Source organism: Fibroporia radiculosa (assembly GCF_000313525.1).
Source record: "Fibroporia radiculosa TFFH 294 genomic supercontigs, scaffold1090, whole genome shotgun sequence".
NCBI lineage: Eukaryota > Fungi > Basidiomycota > Agaricomycetes > Polyporales > Fibroporiaceae > Fibroporia > Fibroporia radiculosa.
In genome coordinates, this window is record NW_012133264.1 from 35104 (window position 1) to 50417 (window position 15314).

The 15314-nt window shown below is 49.7% G+C and overlaps 4 protein-coding genes across 4 annotated transcripts; 1 reads left to right on the plus strand and 3 right to left on the minus strand.

Annotated features, from left to right (window-relative positions):
• Positions 1 to 2066: 2066 nt before the first annotated feature.
• FIBRA_02172 (uncharacterized protein) lies at positions 2067 to 4201 on the minus strand (the record flags this gene model as incomplete). The annotated part of the gene is made up of 20 exons (XM_012324038.1): positions 2067 to 2177; positions 2239 to 2268; positions 2330 to 2444; positions 2496 to 2520; positions 2582 to 2639; positions 2702 to 2729; positions 2782 to 2841; positions 2892 to 2995; positions 3052 to 3164; positions 3220 to 3231; positions 3294 to 3318; positions 3373 to 3407; positions 3458 to 3483; positions 3538 to 3563; positions 3622 to 3639; positions 3698 to 3707; positions 3766 to 3864; positions 3918 to 3931; positions 3987 to 4065; positions 4122 to 4201. The coding sequence occupies 20 exons, from the start codon at positions 4199 to 4201 to the stop codon at positions 2067 to 2069; spliced, it is 1068 nt and encodes a 355-aa protein (XP_012179428.1).
• A 4574-nt stretch (positions 4202 to 8775) lies between these two features.
• Positions 8776 to 9705, minus strand: FIBRA_02173 (uncharacterized protein; the record flags this gene model as incomplete). Its single annotated transcript, XM_012324039.1, has 1 exon — positions 8776 to 9705. The coding sequence occupies one exon, from the start codon at positions 9703 to 9705 to the stop codon at positions 8776 to 8778; it is 930 nt and encodes a 309-aa protein (XP_012179429.1).
• Positions 9706 to 10533: 828 nt separating this feature from the next.
• FIBRA_02174 (uncharacterized protein) lies at positions 10534 to 12411 on the plus strand (the record flags this gene model as incomplete). The annotated part of the gene is made up of 11 exons (XM_012324040.1): positions 10534 to 10564; positions 10629 to 10706; positions 10766 to 11027; positions 11100 to 11194; positions 11248 to 11358; positions 11412 to 11521; positions 11568 to 11640; positions 11694 to 11918; positions 11974 to 12046; positions 12101 to 12191; positions 12241 to 12411. 11 exons carry the CDS (start codon positions 10534 to 10536, stop codon positions 12409 to 12411), a joined length of 1320 nt encoding a protein of 439 aa, XP_012179430.1.
• Positions 12412 to 12573: 162 nt separating this feature from the next.
• FIBRA_02175 (uncharacterized protein) lies at positions 12574 to 15283 on the minus strand (the record flags this gene model as incomplete). The annotated part of the gene is made up of 8 exons (XM_012324041.1): positions 12574 to 12619; positions 12673 to 12749; positions 12816 to 13037; positions 13094 to 13249; positions 13308 to 13345; positions 13532 to 13636; positions 13685 to 15212; positions 15272 to 15283. 8 exons carry the CDS (start codon positions 15281 to 15283, stop codon positions 12574 to 12576), a joined length of 2184 nt encoding a protein of 727 aa, XP_012179431.1.
• Positions 15284 to 15314: the final 31 nt, after the last annotated feature.

The window sequence follows — 15314 nt, forward strand, 5'->3', positions numbered from 1 at the left end:
CTCGCAGCTACACAAGCTTTCAGTCGAAGTATTATCCTCGGTCTCCTGAATCAGCGACAATTGTGGAGCAAAGTTCAGTTGCTTTGAGTAGTCGCGAATCCAACAGCGATTCATGCTCTCAACTCCATCCTGTACTTGTCATGAACAGGCATCCGACATGCAGCAGGATCCCGAGTGATCCGTCAATTAACCACGGCTAGGTCATCTTGGGCCCTAAGGTTGCCTAGACCGTTTTCCTGTATTGTCTTGCTGTTATTCATGTCCGTCCATGTTCAATACAAAATACTGTTCTGTAGCCAGTTACACGCACGAGAAATCGATACAGAGAGCTTAGAATTGAAATACTTTGTGCGAGACGGCCGATTCCACCAAGTCTCACGAGCAAAAGACGCGATTTTTTAAAAGTCCCTGAGCTCAGCTGTCCAAATGCGCACGCTTCAAATACCGAAGACAACTCACGGTCTCAAACAGTGACCTGAAACAATGACAGACAATCGCAAGAAAAACTTGACGGAAATCATACCCCATATGAAACCGAAACTGAAGCTGTAGACGTAGTGCACAATTGCGCTCAGTGCGAAACATTGTACACTGTCGGCAATTAGCAGACGACCGTGACAGTATTGAAAGGACAAAGATTCAGCGGAAGACGCGTGAACACAACTCGACAGAAAACATATGTACCTTACAAGAGGATGCGAGTTAGCTGGTCGTCCCGCAAAATAATGATTCAGATTTGATAGATTGCTTCAGGTATTATAGGGATCAGAGTGGTCTCGTCCCCAGCGTGTCTTCGACACGTCTGGGGACGAGACCAGATCAGAGATTCACATACCTGAGGACGCTTTCGTCAATGGGATTGATACGGCAGGCCACTCTAGGCATGAAGGAATAGATTGAAGACTCTATTAGAAGGATCCCAACAAACCTGACCATATCTGCGGGCATGCAGAGGCTAGGATAGGGCACGCATTTACTATGGGTGTGCGCGTACTTGCAACCACTGAAAATGTATCAGACCAAGCCTAGAGGCTAGGGTAGGGCGTACTCGTACATCTACTGCCGCTTGATGCATTCAGATCAAGCCGTAACTCACAGTACAGTACATAATGTATCACCCTGCCAGGTACTGGTGGATGACGATGTATTTCTGGTGGGTAGATTTTTACACTTCCTTACGCTCCGAGGCCGTGCGACGAAACGTCATAGATTTTACAAGCAGCGGGATATCCTCAAATAAACCTTACCATTCGCAGCCTTGCTAGCGGGCTACATAGTGAACAGCAGATATTTGTTGCGTTGCGAGCTACAAGAGAGATGATGACGTCAACTCGTACGGGTACAAGCTCATGTGCGCGGGAGCGACACGCGCGTGTCACGCAGACCTGCCAGTTCGTCGAGATTGCGATGAGGTGATACGCGGTCGCTGACTATTTCTGCACACGGTGTAGGCTACCCGCGAAGAAACAGACGAGCTCGAGTCGAGTCGAGTCGAAGACAAGCGAGCGGCAAGCTCAAAGACCTAGGCCAAGTGGCAAGCCTTGGCCGCGCGGCATTAATAGAGCGGTTTTGTTAGGCATAATTATGATTCAGTTGACATGCCGTTGGGTGCCATGTTTATAGGCAGGGAGAGTGGTGGAGTGATCTCCTGCCAAAACAAAGATAAGTACACACCGCAACGCGCCGTGGGCTGCGGCTCAGCCCATTTACTCGATCCTTGCAATTTTGCGAAGCGAAAACGCGAGGCCTATCGTTTCCACCTTTTTTTGTTTTGTTTCATGCGTTCATGTCGTCACGCTCCTTAACTACGCGACAAAGCGCAACATGTGAAATTATAAAGTGCGTAACTAGATGTGTAACACGAAGGGAACGGTCACCGCTTCTCTGAACTTACAATAGTAGATACAGCGCTTGATACACGCATGATACACAGACCTGCTCGTATGCAACGAGTGCTCCCATAGCATCTTTTTGATCTTCGCCGGCGACGGCAACAGCAGCGGCGGACCACGCGCAAGCGGACTAACTTCAGACTGACCGATGCAAATTTATCCCCACCGTAAGATTCAGACGGCGTGTGGATGTGACTTGATGTCAGACATTTCCTGGTGCGACGTCGGTGACGGCAGTGGATTGTCGATCACGTAGTCAACAGTCTTGTCAACAGTAATTTGCATCTGCGAGCACACTGTCAGTGAAAGGCCCAACAGTAACTGACGAATAGATGAGTGTGCTGACCTTAGTGCCTGATAGGTCAACCGTCTCCTGCTAAGCGATACAATACTCAGGGGGCATTCCCAAGCCAGGACGAGAAGGGAAGAAATCGCACCACTGATTGCCTATGCCGCCGCGAGAAGCGGTTCGAGAGGCTGGCAGGGAACCCGTGGCCACCAGATTCTGAGTTGCTAACATGTTGCGCTCGTAAGAGCTTCCGCGCATTCATGCTAGACAAGTATCAGCACTATCACGACGATATAAGATGTATGTAAGCGCACGATGCAAGGAAGGAATTGCTGTAGACTTTGAGGATAAGTTCAGCTGAGGTTTAAAACCATGAAGGGAAGAATAGAGGCGAACGTACGCTTGCTAATTGCGAAGTGCAAACCAAGATAGACCAGCTCGTGCGGTTTCACTAGCCACTATATCAGAATGTGCACGTCAGCTTTATCAGATAACCTAATCAGCCGATTTATATGCTTACGAAGACCAGAGATATAGCAGTGGCAATACTTCGGTCGAGGAGTGTAAGCGATAGCAAATTCTCATGCGAGAAGCACTCACCAAGTTGCCATACCGTTCTCGATGGTGTAAAGTGTCATTGAATCAAGAATATTGTCCAGCCTGGAGATGTAGTTCAGTGCTACATCACGGCGGAAGCATGCAAGTCTCACCTCCCGGTACCACCTCGTCGGCTCCTCCTGAGGTAAGTGCACAAACTGAAGGTGATCATGACATCGACGGCGGTGGACAGGGAAAGGCCCAGTGTGAACAGCCACTACAAGAACGCGTCATCTGCATGTGGATCAGAAGACTAAGTGGACGGGAACGTACGCGGAAATGAGCGTAAAATTCGGAAAACTGGCCGAGCTTGATCCTGAAAACATCATGATGAGGCCCTGGAAATTCGGGAACAAGTAGGTGGACGAACAATTCGATAGAGGTAGCTGAAAGCCAAGGTTGTAAGTATAATGCCAGTCAGAAGCAAGTCGGACCACTAACCTGTGGCAGACGCTGCCGTCCAAGATGCATAGAAGTGAAAATCAGAATTCAGGGATGACAAGGATTCGACATACCAAATCGGGCCAGTGCCAACAACACCTACACGGCTGCTATTCAGCACGTCTCAAGACACATATATACTGCTCCACTCACAAGAGGCAATGTAATAAAGTAATTGCCCTTGCTCACTATACAAATATTAGCAATGCCTCAGGTGATCGTACATAACAAAACTCACATCGGAATAAACGATACGAAAAGAATCTACCGCAGGTTGTTCAGCTGCAAGACGTTTTGCAGACGAAACGAGATGCTCACAAATGAACGGTAACGGTTGTAGCTGCCTATGCACGATATGCCATTGGTTAGCTTCGAAATCCTATCCGCCGCAATCGGACGTACCGTCAGTGCTATTGTCACCTGGGGATAGACGCGAATTACGATTAAACAGGCACAGCAATATGACGAACCGACGTACCCCAGCAGGCCTATGGCATACAACGTGATGTTAGTTGTTCCGCCAGTGGGCGAAGAGAAGAGACATACCAGAATACATGATTGGTGATATTCATGTTCCCAAAGCTGTCGACCATATACATCCAGTCGGCAGCCCACACCATGCACGTGTGCAGTATATCTAGGAAGCTGAATAGACGCACGCTTAGCGGTAGTATGAGTGGCTGTAGCAGGGTACGAACCAGATGGCTCCAACCTACGTGCGTTTGAGTCAGATACATTAGGGCGAGGCAGAAGCGGCAGAGACGTACTACGAGCTTAAGGCCAGACTCGTCCCTTTCAAAAATCCGGAAGTAGAGAATGGTCTGCATAACAACCACTCCGGATAGGCTAGCAACGCGCTGTTATTTTGTGGTGGTACTCAATGGGCAGATGAAAATGCTCACGCTGTGGCGGCAAGGCCACCGATGAGAAGACCACCCAGACTGCCGGTCAAGTTGCTCGGTGTGACCTGGAAGGACGACATGAGTGGCCGCTGGAGGAGGATGAGGGGACGGGGTCGGGGGGACGAGAGGAGACGAGGACATTGTAGTTAAATTACACCATGTGGGGTCGTGTAAGAGAACAGCGTATAGAATGGGATCAGATCTTGGATCCTCCACAGCGAGATCACGAATTACGGCAGATTATGTTATCCGGCCTAGAAGCTTCCGATCGCAGCGTTCGCCGTCCCGGAATGGCCTCGAATTCGTCGCAAGCATTTTCTGCCGGCAACATTTGCAAAAAAAAAATACAAATTCCTATCTTTCTGACCGTCTTGCCTGGTTGCCTGGCCCTGTTTCCGTCTCCGCATAAGCACGGCACATCAGTACTCAGTCCCCACGCCGCCACCACCCACAATTCGTGTACAACGTACCTCGCGCCAGACTACCAGTCCACGACCGTCGTGTGACGGTGGACGCATCACCGACTAGGCCTTCTGTACGATGGTGACGCGTCCGAGGTCTTGTTTGCACGCGACACAAGCGGCTGCGAGTCCGACAACAGATCAAAAAGAGGACACCAACGTCTGGATGAACCATTCATCGCTGCTCAGCGTCGGCGGGAGTGGCACACGCTAGCGACCGCCGTGACCTAAAACTCTTCGGCCGGGAGCAAACATAGCTAGTTAGAGCGACCGCCATGTGATGCGCTTACTCGCGCGTGAGTCTGGGGCCCTTGGCCATGGCATGACATTCGGCGCAATTTGGTCCAACTCGGGCTCAATCCTTCAAGCTTCAAGCTTCAAACGTCGAGTATCTTGATCTCCCCGCATGCCGGACTCGGCGGGGTGTCCTCCATCCCCGACGCAACTGGATGAGGCCGATAGACGGCTCGCAGAGTAAGCTGGGTTGAACAGTAACTGTACATTTGAAGTGGGGGGTTCTAACTAAACCTTTGCAACAAAGTTTCTCGAGTTAGCGTAGCCATATAATGTGTGATTGCGCACAGTCTATCACATCTAATTGTTGTGCGCGGGCCCTGTTGCACAGCCTTCAAAAGATCGTATCTTCATAGCGTGTTTCTGCTAGGCTGCGGGAAAGTCCCCGGTGTGGAATTTGTCGCCTTCTTTGAGTTGCTGGCGTCATCATTCACCACATCCAATCCCGGAATTACCGACACCAACTTGAAGGCTTCCATTGCAAATACTGTATGGTATGTAATCTGCTGCAAATCATGCGAGAGCAGCGCCCTACGAAATATATTTTCCTACTCGGATCAAAGAGAGTCTGGAAGATGTAGGACACCTGATGGGTCGGGAAACACTATAGTCGATATGAACGGATCGATGTACCAAAATCCCAGTGCCGTAAAGTGCAGCCAAGCTTACTAGGCTACAGCAGGTGAAGCCAGTATCTTTCGCGACTTGTTAGTTGAGGGTGTGCTTAGCAAGTTATTTGGTATGTCGCGTTCCGAGTCTCCCTTGACAACCAGCCACAATAGGAGAGTCGGCCATGCGCCGACAAGGCCATACTAAGCAAATATTGATCAATAGCTATCATGGAGAACATTGCTCCAGCTCAGAATCGTTTATCTCCGACCCGGGGATGACGCAAAGCTAAGACTTACGAAATTTCGGACTGTCTGTCGAGTAGGGTGAGTTACAAGCTTCGTCAGCGCCCTCAAGGGCGCGGTCCTTCCCCGTCCGATACTTGTACCCTGTGGTAGACACTCGTTCGCAGATTTGTGGTCGCAAGTGCTTGGCAAGTTGGGATACGACACCAGTCGGATCCGAACGTACACCAATCTTGAAATTCCGCACACTGATTTGTATGATGGTGGATGAAGGCGATATGTCTAGACGCGGCAGATGCGCCACAGGCACATTCGGGTGTTATGGAATTAGTGTGAAGCCACCTGGAATATACCCTGTGCAGGTCACTCCACACCGGTACCTCGCGTAAGTGGCGTCGCGGCTCCCTCACACCATCTCGGCTTGGCTTGAGTGTTGCGGGACTTTAGCTTACTGGGCAGGAAGACAGAGAAACATATACGTACATCGTTCATGCACTCGACCGTTGAGCGACGTTCCCAATATCTTAGCCAGTGTCACAACACTACATTAGCACCAGACCCGTCCTCTCTCCAAATAAACGACGCGAGCATAGCTAGCTCACCTCTGGGCTAAAATAAATAGCCTTGAGACTCCTACATGTCTCTCACGTTTCCATTCAAGTGTTCTAAAAGTGGCCGTCTCAGTAGGATGTGCGTCCTTGTGTTCCAACGCGAGTCGAGATGATGTTCAAAGCCGTTGTCTATGATGCAAGTAGGCCAAGCTCTTCCGCATCTCACAAGTTCCTCGATTTGGTAAAATTAACTTTGGCTGGGACGATAAGTGTCGCAGACTTGGAGGACGTGAAACGTCTGCATTCAATTTCTTGCAGCAGGAGTCTCCACAGCAGTGGGTCTGAAGCCCAAAGCTTGAAGGCTCGCCGTTCAGGTCGATCACGGCACCATCACTTGGAGTGGTGCGATGAAGCAGCTGGGCTATCCGGTCATCCCTACCTAAGTTAATCTGAGCAAGACCCGCAAGCATCAAACGTTGATTGAGCGCAAAGCGTCATTCTTTCTCCGCCTGGGTGATGGCCGTCGGTATGCAGTGCTCACTAGTGTGGATGCTCGGGCCCGTCATCGCGGCTTGAGCAAGTAATACACTTTCATGATATTCAATTCACCAGACATGCCCTTTTCTTGTGACTTCCTGCACTGTCGGCGAGAACTAGGAGATAATTTATCTCGCGTATACCAATCCCCGCGGCTCGCACTCCCCCCACCGCCGCCTCAAGCAGATATTGACACGGCTTGTACTTGGGTCCCATCAGCAGTCACAACGAACCATGGTCTATAGATAATATTTTGATTCTGACTTTGTCAATGTCTCCTATCTCGTCTGCTGTGCTCATATGTGTTGCCTGCGCCAAGGTAGCCAAGCCATACAGCACCGTCTCAATGAACTGATGCAGAATTCCACGTCCCACTTATGGTAAGTAGGTCTTCCAGCTTCAGATTTCAACATGTTTCATGGTTCGTCGAGGTCTTAACAATCGGAGAGTGGGCGGATGCAGTCTGCGTTATGTAGACACTGGAAGGGTTAGGGCGTCGGAGGGCCATCTTTGTCCTTTCCGTGACGCGGACTGCCACGCCCTAGCTTCGACGCAAGCCCCTCTCACGTGAGAGGGCCACGCCCCCCGTCCGATTGACAGTGCGCGCTTCCGCTTCGGGTTCAACCAACTTCTTGCTCATATTGAACACACTGCGTTGCGGCTGGTCTGCAGTAAGTTAAGTAGTAACAAATGCCCCTAAGTCATGCCGCTATGCTTCCATTGTTTCATTTTACGTAAATATCGCGTATATAATGAAGGTGTCTGCAGTACAGAAAGATGTGGATATCAGGTGGATTCAAATTCAGGTGCAATCGCACAAATTGCTTGGGGATTTTTCGACGCCTTTTGGCACGGGAGGCATGTGCATAATATCAGACGACGATCATGAGAAGGACATTTCTGACATGATACGTTCTCGGCAGTGCACATTCTCGTGGAGTGGATCCTTCTCAGGACATGTTACTAGTAACTTACTGGGGACATCTTGATATCATCGTTCGAGGGTTGCCCAATGTTATACTAATTAACCAGTCGTCATTCACGGATGATCGATTAAGACCGTGTTCTATAGCTGATAGATCATCGCTATATATTATCTAATGTCTGTTATCGTGGTATTAGCGATCAGATATAGTGATTTAACAGGAGCAACGAATTTCTGGTCCAATCCTTAGAGATACAACATCTCATCACCTCCTGAATGGCAGGTGATTTGATAAATAAAGAATTACATGTGCCAGAGAATCGGAGCTAACCGACGCAATTTGGTAAATGCATCTCTAAGTTGCGGGATAATGCCACACGTCAGATAGTGAACATGCGAGTGGTTGAGCCAAGATTATACTTACAGGACTTGTGTAATTGGGACGTACGAGGGGAAAATAAATAAAAAAGCGGAAAGAATTGAGACTGCCTTCTTTGAAAAGTATACTGGTGTATAGATGCAGTTCTCATTGGACCTCATGAAGGTGGACTCTAATATAAGGATGACAGCTCCGTCAAGCAAAACAGCAACAACAGTGTGGTGTATATACATACCGCAATACACCACGCTTATGGAGTTTGGGAAACCAAGAAATGAACATGGAGCGCCAGGAGACCACAGAACTTGGCTCGTGAGAACCAGAGTAGTCCACAATCTGGAAGGTAATGCGCTCAAGGCCAGAAAATTGCTTGCTCGCGCAGATTTGGTCGATCCGCGAACATTCATACTTATTAATCCCAGTCAGAACTGCTTGAAGAACATCGCCTGGGGTTGAGATATTTATACGGATGTGGATATCGTGCATTTGGTAAGAGGAGATTGTGGATAGGAGATAGGATATCCAACTACAACTGAAACTCGTTTCATGAAATGCCATGATATCGAGGATAAGTGTTTGCAGATTCTCATTGAAAGTGAGATTTAATGAGCGCGCGACTGTTATACACAAAAAAGTAAGCCAACAAACACTGTTTAAAGGAGCTCGAACTTACTCTCTCCAGTTCCATGGTCATCTAAATCGGCATCCACAACAGACGCGATGTTGAACCTGACATCTCGCAGAGATGTGCCCGCAGCTTGGAGTAGGCTCCCTATACCCGAGGGGCCCAATTCCGACACATGAAGACGACCAACTCGGAGGTCAACGAGATGTGCGCCATACTCAGAACCGACGAAAAATTCGACGGCATCCTTCATGAGTGTTTGGGAAGTGTCCAGGTACAAGTGTGTCAGACAATTGTGTGACCCGCTTCGCAAATAGACTGTCGGATCCAAAGAATATCGCGTCCAACGTAGACCCATGCATGCGAGACGTTGTAGATTGGGAAGTCCTTGAATGAGATGAGCAAACTCGTTGACGGAAGGAAAGTCGATGTCTCGGAGGTGGAGTGACGTGACGCATGTGAATTCAGATAGGGCCCAATAGAAAGTCGACGTCGAATGCACAGCCGGATCCCAGTGCGGCATGCAGCATAAATGAAGCGTGTTCAGGTTCGTCAGTTTCCGCGCCAGCATTGTTGGGAAAGACGTCAAAGGGTTGCGAGATCCGGGCCATTTCTCCGACTTGGCTAGATCATTGGAGATGTGAATGGACCGAACATAATCACCAAAGGAAGGCTTCGCTGTGACCATACGAGCAAAGCCGACCAACACAGTCATGGAACCAATGTCCACTTCCTCTAGCAAGATGACACGACTCCTTGGGTACCATCTGCGGCAAGTGAGGGCGCAGGCCAACAACGCTAGGCGATTGGCCACATTTCGAGATGTTGGATCTAGATGGTCTATGATTCGCTCGCATATCTCTATGGGAAATATGGGAGGTGAAAGGGGTAATATATGAGCTGGCCGTAGACACTGCAAAACACCAGCACACTCCTGATGGGCAGTGTCGAGAGACATTCACACTGAGGTATGAAGTAGAGAGAAGGAGAAGAGGGTTGTGGGTACGTACTCAAATCTGCATTTTGAACCAGCAGAACGTTTTTTTAGGACGCGCGGCGTTGAAGCTTGAAGGCGCAGCATCTACAGCATTGAGTCTTTCAACGTCGGGTCTGGCCGGATTGACAGCATTACTTGACGCTTAAGTGTCAGTGACTCAGAGCCGCAGCTGCAGCTAGCGACCATTTGCTCTTATTGTGGTGGTCACTAAAAGATGTGAAAATGCTAGGGTTCGGACTGAGGTGGATTTAAGGATGTGAATCAACGCTTGCAGAACGATGGCCTGGTAGCGTACACCCTGACATATATACATAACTCACGCGCACAATCATGTGGATTATAATGATGCAAAACAGCTCTGTTGACATGGACGAACATATCATGGGCGCTCTTTTAGCTCGTTGAACACCATCAATATCAATAACGAGGTCCACAATTTCCGGCTGAACCACGTACCATCACGCTGACCGTGGTCCTTCGTATGAGGTGGCCATTTGAGAGGCCAAACGTTTCTACCGTGTCCTATCTCACCCACAGACTGCCCTTTTCTGACTGAGATCTCGTGACAGAGCTACATGAGAAGCTGGAGGTTCAGGCTCAAGCATCATCTTGACAGTGCATCCGCAAGAATGGAGACGGCTCAGTCAAGGTTGAGTCAGTCTGCTACTATGAGCGCTCGTCGTTATGGGCTTCAGCCACAGACGCGCCGGGCGGCAAACGCGTATGTTCTTGTTTATTAATTCAACTACGACTAAGTAGACCTCGTTTGTCTCACCAGTCGCGTTCATTATGTCGAAAGCCAGCGAAGGACAGATCCGCCGTATGCTTTCAATCACCACAACACGTGAAAGTCATAATTTACATTCATATCCCTGAATTCACAGCATCCGGTTCTACAAAGAAACGAGCCGCTGACATTGTGAGTGAAGTAGATGGAGCACCGGATCGGAAGAGAGCGAAAGGTGAACTTCAGTGCCTACGCGTTCCACGATTTGACCAAGACTTATCCTACACTTTCGAGTGTTTCCCATCTTTGAGAAGCCGGGAACCCAGAAAGCCGATGCGGAGTCAATCTTCCACTGGATTTCTCCTGCACTCGGGTCAAAGAAGACTTGTCTACATGGTGTCAATCTTTCACCAGAGAGCCGCCCCAAGATTGCCGCCTTCGACTTGGACGGATGCCTCATCCAATCAAGCGTCTACAAGAAGAGTACGGGGCCACCCCAATTCCAATGGTGGAGATCGAGTATCCCCAAGAAACTCAAGGAAGTACACGAAGCTGGGTAAGTGTATTATGATTACTTAGCGCAGGTCTACATGCATCCCATGTGGGTTGACGGCGGACCATGATGTAGCTATGCAATTGTGATTATGACAAACCAGGCTCTGCGCTCAGCCGCGCTTGCTGATTGGAAGAAAAAGGTTCCTTTGATTGGTGGTGATGCAAGTGGTTCGTGTCATTTTATGCGCAGTTCAAAGGTCTGATACACGTGTAGTTGCCAGACGTCCCATTCCGCATCTTCGCCGCCACTGCCCGAGATGAATACCGCAAGCCAATGCCGGGCATGTGGTATGAGCTGGAACGCATATATGCGAGCGATAGTGTTCAAATAGGTTTGGCATATCCCCTGGTTCAGTTACAGCCCTGTTCAACATCGCCCGCGCAGATAGAGCGAATTCCTTTTTTGTTGGAGATGCAGCGGGGCGCGCATGCGATCACGCCGGGACGGACAGGAAGTGGGCACTTAACGTTGGGATTGCCTTCCACACACCAGAGGTGCGTGTTGCAAGAATATGTAATACTCATCTAATTTTCACACCAGGAATACTTCCTGAACCTGCCGAATGCACCATATACCCTATCAGGGTTCCATGTATCTTCTCTCCCCTCTGACTGTGAGAATGGACCATCCATTGACTTGAGCATGATGGATGACCTCGCATTGTAGTACCGCATATCACGCCTCCTGACGCGACTATTGTGCCTCCATCGCTGGAGACACCAGAGGTCGTTGTATTCGTGGGCTTCCCTTCCTTAGGGAAGTCCACCTTCTATAGAAAATATTTCGCATCAGCCGGATACGCCCATGTCAATCAAGACACCCTGCGGACACGAGATAAATGTGTTAAAGCGGCGGAAGAAGCAGTTCATGAAGGAAAGAGTTGTGTCATTGGTCAGTGTCAGGAACATAGTGCATTTATGTTACAAACGTTAGTAATTTTCTCCAGACAATACGAATAGGAATGCGGAGACGAGAAGATACTATGTTGAAGTTGCCCGTAAAGCGAAGATCCCTGTCAGGTATGTAATCTGAACATCTCAGTAATTTTCGTGTACTTGATGGATTACTTGAAGGTGTATAGTGTTTGATAGCTCTATCGAGCTCGCATGGCATAACAACCTCTATCGTGCATTCAATTTGCCTCCCACATCAATTGTAAGAGAGGTATGACCCCCATATTTGCTGGGTACAAAAACTGAGACTCGCGAAACAGCCGAAGAGAGATTTATTGCCGTATAATGCTTTCACGGGTTTCCGCGCACAATATGAAGAACCACAGTCCAGTGAAGGATTCGCTGAGATTGTTCACGTAAACTGGGTGTTTGAGGGAGATGAGGAAGAAAAAAGGCGGTGGAGCATGTGGCTGCAGATTGATGGAAAGTAATCTGCTGAGAGAATTTGCGCTGGTTTGGGGGTTTCTGTTTCTAATGCCCCATTTACTGAGAAATTATTCATGAGTAGTAGACGCGTTCGTTTCATGCTATGCGCGATCCTGAAACACAGTACTGCGGGTCTGATGCCACAGTCGACATTAACCGGCTTCTAATCAGTCGTCCTCTACCTTCTTGAGACCACTCAGATCTCTTGTTCCTCTATCAGAAGACTTGCTTTAGCAAACGCATACAAGCGATATCACAATACGCACGCAACGGGGAATCCATAGATATCGACGGCATCGACTCGAGTTTGATCTTCGTTTCCTTGGTTGGACTCAACAAAAATCTACGTCGTGGCAAGCACAGCGGAAATACTCAAGTTGTGCTCGATGATGCAGAGACACAGACGCACATGCAGACTAGTCACCGCTTGAAATCTAACGTATCGGAGCTGGATCCGCTTTCCATCCCGTACTTGGTCTTCAGAAAGCTCAAATTCCTGGGCGATAGAGCCATCTTCAATATCATCGAACCCCAGAGTGTGGCGATTGGTTATGAGTTTAATTTTACGCGGGGCCTGCGCCACATTGGATGTCTGGATAGCAATTGAGCGTATGCGCACAGTCTGGTTGAACTGCAGCTCGGTTGATCAATGCAGGAAGTCGTGACAGAGAACGTGTAAAAACGCACAGTTATGTTCAGGAGGAGTTGTTCGTCGACATCACTGAGGAGGTACGAGCTACCCGTGTTCCTAGAGCGAGAGGATAAGATCGACTTGAGTGAGTTGTCTCCCTCCTCGTTGAGACATGTCAACTGAGACAGGTCGAGATGTTCCAGCAGCGATTTCTGGGAGCACCAGTCAAACGCATCCCAAGCAAGGAACGGGAATTCAAGCCAGGCTTACTTCACTCTCTTCCATTGCAGTGAGCGAGTCGACGATTACTATGAGAGTTACAAGTATCGAGATTAGATAAGATCAGAGGCAAGGACAACGTAATAGGCATCGATTAGGCTCTCATAGCCGTGCAGAGCGAGCGATATAGAATCAGAGCGATATCCGAGTCCCCACAGACACAGACAAACGAAAGTTCAACACGACAATCACAAACGGCCCTCACACAATCACACACTCGTCTTTCGCGTCCTGACGCGTTGGCCGTGCCATGTTTGCCCGCTTGTTTCCAGACCGCTTCATCTCGGTAAGGCGGTTCATTGCACGTCTATTGCCTTGCGCTGTAGACAACTTCAGTCATGGATAGTGTGCGGCAAAAACAAACTGACCTGCTGCTCGCATGTACCATCGTTTCGCGAACTCGACATCCTGCTTAATGCCGATGCCGACCTCCGCGTAATACCCAACGGCATATTCAGCCTTGCTGACACCTTTGTTCGCTGCCCGTCGCGCCCACAGATACGCCTCTGAATCACTCTGCTTCAATACACCCTCGCTCCCAGTCAAGTACCATCCGCTCAGCGCAAGCTCTGCTTCTGAATGCCCCTTCTCCGCCGCCTTTGTATACCATGCAATCGACCGACGCGGGTCGACGGGACATGTCAAGCTCCCGTACTCATAACACTGCCCAAGTTTGTACTGCGAGTGAGTGTATCCAAGGTGCCCCGCGCGAGTGTACATCTCCTTTGCGTACGCGGGATCATACGGCACGACGCCATTCTTTGGGTTTTCATAGATCATCCCGAGCTCGTGCAGCGCATGCGGATTGTCCACATCCGCTTGCTCTGCAGCCCGCCTCAACCATCCCACGGCATCACGCGCATTAGGCTGCTCGCCGAGCAGTCCACGCAATAAGATGACGCCGAGCTTGTACATCGCGGCTGTGTCGCCCAGCGATGCAGACTTGCGATAAAATGCTAGTGCACGCTGCGGTTCCTTCCTGGTTCCAGCACCAAGCTCATTGCAAACAGCAACTCTGTAACAGGCGGCGGCGTGGTTCTGTTTCGCAGCCTGCAGATATAGATGGTATGCCCGTTCGTGATCCACCTGGAGCCCAAGCATACCGGTGCCATGGCAATTGGCCAAGAAAAATTGTGCCTCGTCGTACGCCTGTCCCTGGGTAGCCAAACGTCGGATTACTTTCAAAGACTCCGCGATGAGCGCATCACGATATTTCTTCACCCCCCGTTGATCTTTTGAATCGGCACCGAACCGTTTGGCTGCTTCAATCAGATACTTTGCGTACAGGAAATGTGCTTCTGGGTCGGGATCATCTTTAATTCTCATACGATACTGGTCGATGTACTGCTTCGTATAAGGAGGAGCACTGAGATCTATCGCTTTTGTTTTCTGGGTTCTTGGGCTGACTGACATCACCGTGCCAGATCTCTGTAGCGAAGGGCGATTCCGGAATTCGATATCATCGTCGCTCTGGATGCTAGCAGCATCGCTTCGGGGCAGAGATGTTTGTGAAGAACCCGCATAGATTGACGGTGTGCCCGAAGATGAATAGGCACCAGGACCGAGAAAGGGTACTGATTGGCTAGAAGACACAGGCGAGGGACCGGGGCCACCGTTGGCATAGTATTGCTGTGGTGGCATCTGGCCTGGTGGCGGTGGTGGCGAATGTCCGTATTGTGAAGGAGGGTAGCCCCCTGATGCGGGAGCACCAGGCGGAGGACCCATCCCAAGCACATCTGAAGCAGCAGCATACAGGCTAGCGTACTGATTTGGACCAGGGGGCGGAGCATGTACCGCGAATCCCGGTTGACCCTGCCAATTTGGTGGAGGTGGGTGCCCACGAGGCGGAAAGCCTCCAGGGCCTTCAGGTCCTCCGTACCCGGCCGGGGAAGGTAGCTGATAAACTGACTCGTCATACGAGTACATACTCGCCCCGTCAGTGTCTGCGGACCCACCGTACGCTCCATCGCTATACACGCTGTTGTAGTGACTGCCGCC